This window comes from Buceros rhinoceros, unplaced genomic scaffold, assembly GCF_000710305.1.
Source record: "Buceros rhinoceros silvestris isolate BGI_N320 unplaced genomic scaffold, ASM71030v1 scaffold22309, whole genome shotgun sequence".
NCBI classification, from domain to species: Eukaryota; Metazoa; Chordata; class Aves; order Bucerotiformes; family Bucerotidae; genus Buceros; species Buceros rhinoceros.
The window spans coordinates 21,456-29,093 of record NW_010430037.1 but is presented as its reverse complement, the minus strand read 5'-3'; the positions used below and the strand labels follow the sequence as shown (position 1 = coordinate 29,093).

Sequence of the window (7,638 nt, the reverse complement as noted above, 5' to 3'; positions counted from 1 at the left end):
AACTTAGAAGTAACTCAAAGGCTGTTGTTTTTCTTATGCTATCTGTCAAAAAAAAAAAAATTGCTGCTGGGCTTAGACCATGGATAGAATTTTCAGTCTAAATTAAAGACTTTAAGAAAAAAGACCGTTACAAAAAAAAAAAAGTTGCAGAGACCCTCCCAAGCAAACACAAGAGCATGTAACCATATAGAGCACTTCAAACAATAACTGTGCACACAGGGAGTGTAGCCAGAGGTAAAAAAGAAATGTTGAGGCTGTGTAGAAAGGAAAACCTTACGGTGTTGCATAGCAGTGGGTATAGATACACATACATGAGCTGTAAAGCTCTTACCCTGTAAGCGTGGTTTGAGCAATGTCACCTGTAATGGAAGCTATGCGCTGCACTGTGTTTTACCTGCTTGTGATGTATGGTAAATCCTATATCCCCATTAAAAGATGTGCTGTCTCTCAGGTTGCCTTTGATCTTCCAAAAAATTGTTTCTGGTATGGTCATACCTCCTATCTCCAAAATGCTTTTAGAGGTGAAGCATGATTTCATGTTTGAAATAACTCACCAGCTATGAAGCTCTCTGTATGAAGAACAGCAATGGTCTAGACCGCGTAATTCCTTTTCTGAGTCCAATAGCTCCAGAGGGGGGTACTGCGTGGCCTCTGGCTGTCCAGTCATTTTGTGATAAAGTTCAAGTTTTAAATGGTTATTTTAGTCTTATTTCAAGGCTTGAAGGTGAAGGCTGTATAAGGTCAGCTTTCTATCTGGAAAGCTCATGCTTTGGAGGAATTTTTGCGTTATCTTTATTTACGTAATGAAAAGGGACTGTTCCTTCTACTGGGCTGTGACTTGTGCCTTCCTTCAGGAACATAGCACTCGGTCACAGCTTCAGGCTGGAGTGGGCTCCATTAGTACTGTTTGTCTTGCAGTACCCGCCTAGAGATGGGGAAGTGGATGGAAGACCTAAACATGGCAATTGAAATGGCCAAGAAGTCTGAGAAATCTGACATGCTTCTGGAAAACTCAGTATGCAATCGCTCCAACAGTAAGTGGTGTTTCCTGCCTTCTTGAAAAGCATCAGTTGTCGTGTCCTTTTCATTTTTCTTGCTGAGACTTTGTTGACATAAATGGAGTATTTTATAATACGTATGGTAAGGAGAGCTAATGGTGCTTTTGTTTTGTTTTAAGCAACAGAAATATGCTTGGCTTCCTAGCTGATGTTCCTGATAGCTTTAAATGCAACAGAGATGCTCCAGTTGCGCAATCAGTAGTTTTATAAGTTTTATTCATGTCTTACACAGATTTTTCTCATTTTAACCCTGTAGTATATTTTCTTGTCCAGAAATGTGGTGTCTTTGTAGATCAGCTTTTATAGCCCAGCATTCTTGTGCCTGCCTCTGGTGGTATTATAGATGTGCTGAAACATGTAGTATCACTTCTTGAAGCACTTCTTCCTATTCCTCACTAAGAATCGACTGATGACGAAGTGTGGGGATTTTTGTTTGTTTGTTTGACACAGTATTGGGTCAGATGCCCCAAGCAGAGTTGAGTAACGAAGGGCAAAATGATCTGCTCAGAGTGGCCTTTAGGAGCTGTGTTAACAAATGCAGGCTGACATATTTTAAAACCAGACCATTGCAGGAGAAAATAGTTTTTCTCAGGAGTCCCTGCTTCTCCTGCTCTTTGTATTGCACACTTTTCTTAAACTGCTGCCGAATTCTCCTCCCCCAGGATCCTCTGATGAGGTCTCTCTAGAACAGGAGTCCGAAGATGACATACACTCTTCTCGTAGCTCCTTGGACAGGCAGAGCCACCACCGTGCCAACACAACCATGCACGTGTGCTGGTACCGCAACACAAGCGTCTCCATGACTGACCACAGTGTGGCTGTCGAGGTACCTGCAGGGCACAGCTCTCACGTCTCACTCTGTCCGTCCTGGCTCACTTGGCCACCGCTCATCCTCCACTCCGTCTCCCATTTTGTCTTGGCAGTGTCTCTGCATCTGCAGGAGAGCATTGACCATTAAAAAAAGACCACTGCATGTTTGCCCCACTCTGTGCATGTCTGTGCGTCCACACACATAAAAGCTCTGCTCTCCTTGCAGCAGGGATTTACTTTAGCAAAGGCACTGAATGAGGGAAATTTTAAAGGAAACCCAGGATATTCTAGGACTTGTTCCTCAGCCTCGCTGGAGGATGTTACCTATCTGTGGTATTTTCCTTTAGAGGTTGACTCAGTACAGAGGTCTGATTAGCTGCTGTACTGTGCCTAGAGTTAAGAAGAGTGCTTTAAGTTCAGCGGGAATACAACTTCTCTGACTTTTCCTCCCTGGCAGAGGTTAGCAGCAAGCATTAGAACGTGCTATTTTATCAATGTCATGTTATGCTGAACAGAGATCTGTTATGTGCCCACTGAGCTGCTGCTACCTTGGGTCTTACCACTCGGCTTGATGCAGCACTGGTGGTACATTTTGATACCAAATCCTGCAGATTTCGAGACAGATGTCTGTTCAGCGTTCCTTATGCAAAGCGCTCCTTGCACTGGCACTATGGTTTCACTTTAGGTGGCAGTTTGGGTCAGTTGGGTAGGATGCCTTCCTGGAGATTGGCATGCTTGGAAGACTTCCAGAAGTGGAAGGGACCCTAAATACCATGAAGACAAAAAGGAGGTCACTAACTAGACAAACAGCAATGGGGCAGGGTGCTGCATCCATGTATTTGTACCTTCCTACCTTCCCTGCCCTGCTGTTAAGGCACTTTTTGTTCAGTGGATGGAGTTTAAAGTTGGACACAAGCTCATGGGATTTCATGATGTTGAGAGTGTATCCAGGGGTTCAGTAAAGGAAGTTCTATAGATGTTATGTCAGGGTCCAGAAGTAGGGCACTTTAGCTGGCAAATAAAGTTGTTTTTTATTGGAGGGGACAAGCCTTCCTTTCCCTGGGGATACCCTTGTCAAAGGCATCATTTGCTGTTCTGTACCTGGATAACAATACCACCCTGCTCTGGGATTAAACGTGTGAGTTCTTGGAGCTCCCTCTTGCTTTGATCTGTTCTGTGTTCTAATGCCATCATCTTTTTTCACAGTCCATTTTCCTTTAACAGATGCCTTTCTTGCATCACTTCTCTTATCCTAATGTTCTGTTTTTCTCTTTGTCTCCCTCTTTCTCTGCTCAGTTTTCTGCTCTCTTGCTGTTTCTCCAGAGCTTCCTCCTCGCTATTTGCTGGGCCAGGCCCAACGGCCCAACACAATCACCCATGTTTGCTGGTACCGGAACCAGAGCCTATCCCTGTCTGATTACCTGTGCATGATCCAGGTAAAAATGCCTCTCAATTTCTGCACTGGTGGGGAGGAGCCAAGGGATGCCAAGAAAAATGTACTGCTGCTCGCTTGGTAATTACTCAGTGAGCCCACATTTGCTGGCATGAGGGTGCCCCATCCAGACAGTGGCAGAGTTATACGTTGCCTCGTTGATACAGATTTCCTCCTGTTGATGCTTCCCAGAATGGTTCTCTGTGTAAACCTGCTGCATATCCTGTCTTTTTCTCCAATTACAAAAACCATTTGCTGTCATTCCATGCTGTAGGTTTCTTTATCCTGCTGCATAAGTGCTCAGTGACTCTTATTCTAGGGTGGCGAGGTTCAGCTTCCCTGCAGCCTGCTAACCACACTGGGCTTGGCTTCGCATAGCTGCCACATGTAGCTTGTCCGCAACTCTGGTATCCTCTGTTTCCTCTTTCACTTCATTTTCCTTCTCCGCAGTGTGTTCTATGTGTTTTTTCTGCATGTAAAAAAAGGCAGCTAAAGGGATGGACAGCCTCGTGGCTGTCATCATTCACCAGACCACAGGCTGCAAAGGCGACTGGTCACTGGAGGGATGAGTCAGTGCAGCTCATGAGGCAGTGTGCACTGCCTGATACTGTGCTGAGATATGGCAGGTGCTTAAACATGAAGGGGAACTTTCTATTAGTGGAGAGAAACCACAAATTTATTCATAAGAAGATAGTTGTGAATTAGTGAGTTGAAGTTACAAAGTCAGTCAGTCACCATGTGAAGTATCTGGGAGGCCTTTTACAACAGGGAAGCAAGTGCAGGAATGGTTACAGCAGGCAGCCTCAAGCTTTTTATCTGCAGCAGCTGTTTTTTTACTGAAGGACAGTAGCCTGTGGTTTCACAGTAGTTTTCTTTTTGTTCTGTGCTAGAACCAGCTCTCTGGATACTTGCTGAGGAAGTTCAAGAATAGCAATGGCTGGCAGAAACTGTGGGTCGTCTTCACCAACTTCTGCTTGTTCTTCTACAAAACCCACCAGGTGAGCAAATGTAGCTGAGGGCTCCATCTTTGGAGTGACAGGGGAGGCACTTGGCTTTCTGCTCTGAGTGCAGCTCGCTACTATTTGAAGGAGAGTAACAAATGGAAGAGGAAGTAGCTTTGTTACGAACTAGTTTCTGGGAGGCCATAGGCCCTTGCTGAATTTTATCAGGATTTCCAATTCTGTTAATAGTACTGACCTTTTGTGGGTGAGGGGGAAAAGGTCTCCTTAAGCCGTGGGTGAGAGAATCGGCAGCCTGTGGTCAGTCTCTGTCCCTTTCACTCTCTGTCAGGCTTTCCATACAGTTTAACAGGCATCTGGGATTCTTCTGCCAGCGGTGGGTGTGGTAATGAGCTACTTTCCACAGCAGCGTGAGCCTTTTCATCTTACTTACACGACAAACTGTTGTTTATTCAGGCTCCTTGCTTAGAGGGCACGTTTCTTTTGGAAGGCATATTTCAACTTTTGTGTCTGATCTGTGCTTGGAGTTCCAGAGAGAGGGTGGGGAGTGGGGTGGAGCAGGAAGCTCAGGAGGCTGCAGCAGGGGAATAGAAGCAAGTAACTCTATACAGTGAAAGGAGATGGGGGAAGGTTTCATTATAAGCTGTCGAAAGCCTCACAAAAGATGAAGGGTCCTCCTCCTCCCGTTCTCTCCTGGACAAGAATACAAAGACCTTACCTGTACAGTACAAGAGTGAGTGGGCGTTGGGATGTCTTGCACTAAGGGCTGGGCTATTGGGCTGTTCCAGGACGACTATCCCTTGGCCAGTCTCCCACTGCTTGGCTACACAGTCAGCTCCCCTGTAGAGGCAGATGGCATTCAGAAGGAGTACGTCTTCAAGCTGCAGTTCAAGTCCCATGTGTATTTCTTCAGGGCTGAGAGCAAATATACTTTTGAAAGGTAATTTTCTGTTTTCTCTGTCTGTCTTGGGATATAACATGCTGTTAACTCACTGGTTGATCATCCTTATAGTTTGAGTATGTCTCAGGAGTCTGGGGCTTCCTTGGAGCCGGGGAGCAGTGTGGGAGGAAGGGAAGGACTGCGAGATGTTCAACTCCACTAGGTCTTGGAAGTCAGATTTCTAGGTTAATGAGAGTTCTGGTAAAAATACTTTTGTTTTATTTTCCTCTCAATCTCTGGAAACAGGAGTTACAATACAAGGTTGAAAGCAGTAAGTGCAGTGCTGCTTTTCACTTTGCTGCTTTCCTTGTAATTACATTTAGCAGTGCTGGTAGGGGCTTCTACATATGGTCCAAAGTGAATCATGTTTACAATGCATCACATACAGAACTTTGCTGTTGTATTAGCTGTTGAAAACCCTCGCATTGCTTTCTGCCATGCAGCACTGATTGGTTTGAAGTGTGGTTTTATTAAGAAGATGTCACATACTTCCCCCCTTTCTTAGGGAGTGTCACATGCTTGTGAGCAACATACATATTAGCTCCCAAGACAGCAGTGCTGTGCACTTTAATCCAGTGGTCTCATGTAGTGGTTTCAAGCAAAAATGTCTAATTCACAGTGGATGTTTGTCTTGCTTTGTTCAGTGCTGCTTTGCTTTCTTCCATATGAGCAAGCCTGTTATATAATTTATTGTCAGAAAAGCAATCCACTGACTAAGGAAATTTTTTGTCAGCCTGTCCTCCTTGGGTAAATACTTTCTTGGACACTTACAAATACAGTGTACTCTCAACTGTCTGGATCTCAAAGCACCTTAAAGCTGTTACTTGGACAGGCAACCACATTCTGCAGTATTTACCATATCTCAAGCTATTAATTTGAAGAGCTGTTTTCCTAAAAGAGTTGTAAAACAAAGAAAACAGATGTTTTGTGAGGTTTGGAAAAAGGGGTAGAGCTCATAATCAAAAAGATTATGCATCTGTGAGTGAGGGAGTTGAGCATTTCTCATGTCCTTTCTTGTCAGGTGGATGGAGGTGATCAAGAGAGCCACCAGCTCTCCAGCCAGGTCGAGCCTCCTGCTTCCAAAGGATGAGAAGGACAGTCACACAGACTGAAGTGGGACAGAGCTGGATCTGCTGTAAACATCAGCAAAAGAGGCAGGAAGCAGGAGTCTCTGGAGTTGATAAAGCAAAGAACCAGGAGGCTAATTTCCAGCTAGTATGGAAAGTGGGAACGAGAGAGTTGCACATGGGGATCACATCCATTCCCGAAGATATAGAAGAGGGTCAAGTCTGTTCCAGTTGAACCTACTTAGAGAGAACCTAACAACTGCAGAGCTCTGGTGTGCACACGTCATGTAAGGTACATTGTTCTGGTTGTACCTGTACTGTAACACCCTTCCCTGCCCTGAAAGCAAATGCCACCTTGGTTTAGCATTTTGACTGGATGGTCAGCATATATGCAGGAAAAATAGCATGTCAGTGGTGTGATTGGCTCACAGCTGCTGCGCTATGTCTTGCTGGCTCCCAGTTCTTTTCCCCTGGTGCTCAGCATGGCTGACATAGTTGTCTTGCTACTGTTGTCAACCTGCTGGCACAGTCATCTCAGACTAACAGGGGATCCACAGATGTATTAGCTTAAACAGCTCATTTTCAACAGAAACTGCAGCTCTTATAGAACAACTCCACTCTTTGGAAACTGCGTGGCATCAGTTTTCCAGGGGAAGCAGGAAGATTGAATCTCTACTAACCTGTTGAGGTTTCAGTATCTTGTGGGTCAGTACAGGTAGGGTGCATGGTTTTTCCTCTGAACTCTGCTATGGTGCATGTTGAGAGGGTCAATCACTATTTTTGTATCACAGTGTTTCTTTATCCTGCAGTAGGCATTAATTAAGGCATAGGATGGCGAACACTCTCTCCACCCTGATGTGGATGATGTTTTCAAGGCATTTAAGTAATACAGGAGAACAAGCTTCTCTGTTCACTGTTGCTTGTGTCACACAAAGACTTTTGAAAATCCATACTCTTACCTTTAAATTTGGTGTGGGATCCATCTTCCATTTCTCATGAAGGTGTAAAAAAAGCCACTGGATTCCAGATGGAGCATTAGTGTCTGTGGACTCTATTAAATCTCTGTATTAAATCTGAAATGTTTGCAGTTTGTTCTCTTTTTGCAAAGCTGTCACCTTTGTTTGCCTCCATGGAAGGACTGAAATAAGCTAAGTGCCACAAAATGCTGCTGGACATGGCTTCGATGGGCTCTAGGAACTCTGCTCTTGTATTAGATAGATAGGGATTCTTGTACTAGAAGAAGGTACTATGGTGTAGTGAAAGAAAAAGGAAAGTGTTGCATGTTTTGAGGATGGCAGAATGTGGAGATCTTTGTGAAAACAGGAAGTACAGTGGCCAGCATATGTACTCTTCAAGGCTGTTTCAGGTTATG

General features: G+C 44.5%; 1 protein-coding gene across 1 annotated transcript; it reads left to right on the top strand.

Annotated features, from left to right (window-relative positions):
• Positions 1-1,007: 1,007 nt before the first annotated feature.
• Positions 1,008-6,517, top strand: LOC104488656 (FERM, RhoGEF and pleckstrin domain-containing protein 2-like). The gene is made up of 6 exons (XM_010142892.1): positions 1,008-1,034; positions 1,721-1,884; positions 3,192-3,304; positions 4,191-4,298; positions 5,048-5,199; positions 6,221-6,517. Exons 3-6 carry the CDS (start codon positions 3,296-3,298, stop codon positions 6,309-6,311), a joined length of 360 nt encoding a protein of 119 aa, XP_010141194.1. The 5' UTR covers positions 1,008-1,034; positions 1,721-1,884; positions 3,192-3,295; the 3' UTR covers positions 6,312-6,517.
• Positions 6,518-7,638: the final 1,121 nt, after the last annotated feature.

What these genes read in the sequence shown, in the direction of transcription:
- LOC104488656 (XM_010142892.1), top strand. An exon ending in TCTTCTACAAAACCCACCAG is followed by an intron (nt 4,299 to 5,047) that starts GTGAGCAAATGT and finishes GGGCTGTTCCAG; the next exon opens with GACGACTATCCCTTGGCCAG. An exon ending in AGCAAATATACTTTTGAAAG is followed by an intron (nt 5,200 to 6,220) that starts GTAATTTTCTGT and finishes CTTTCTTGTCAG; the next exon opens with GTGGATGGAGGTGATCAAGA.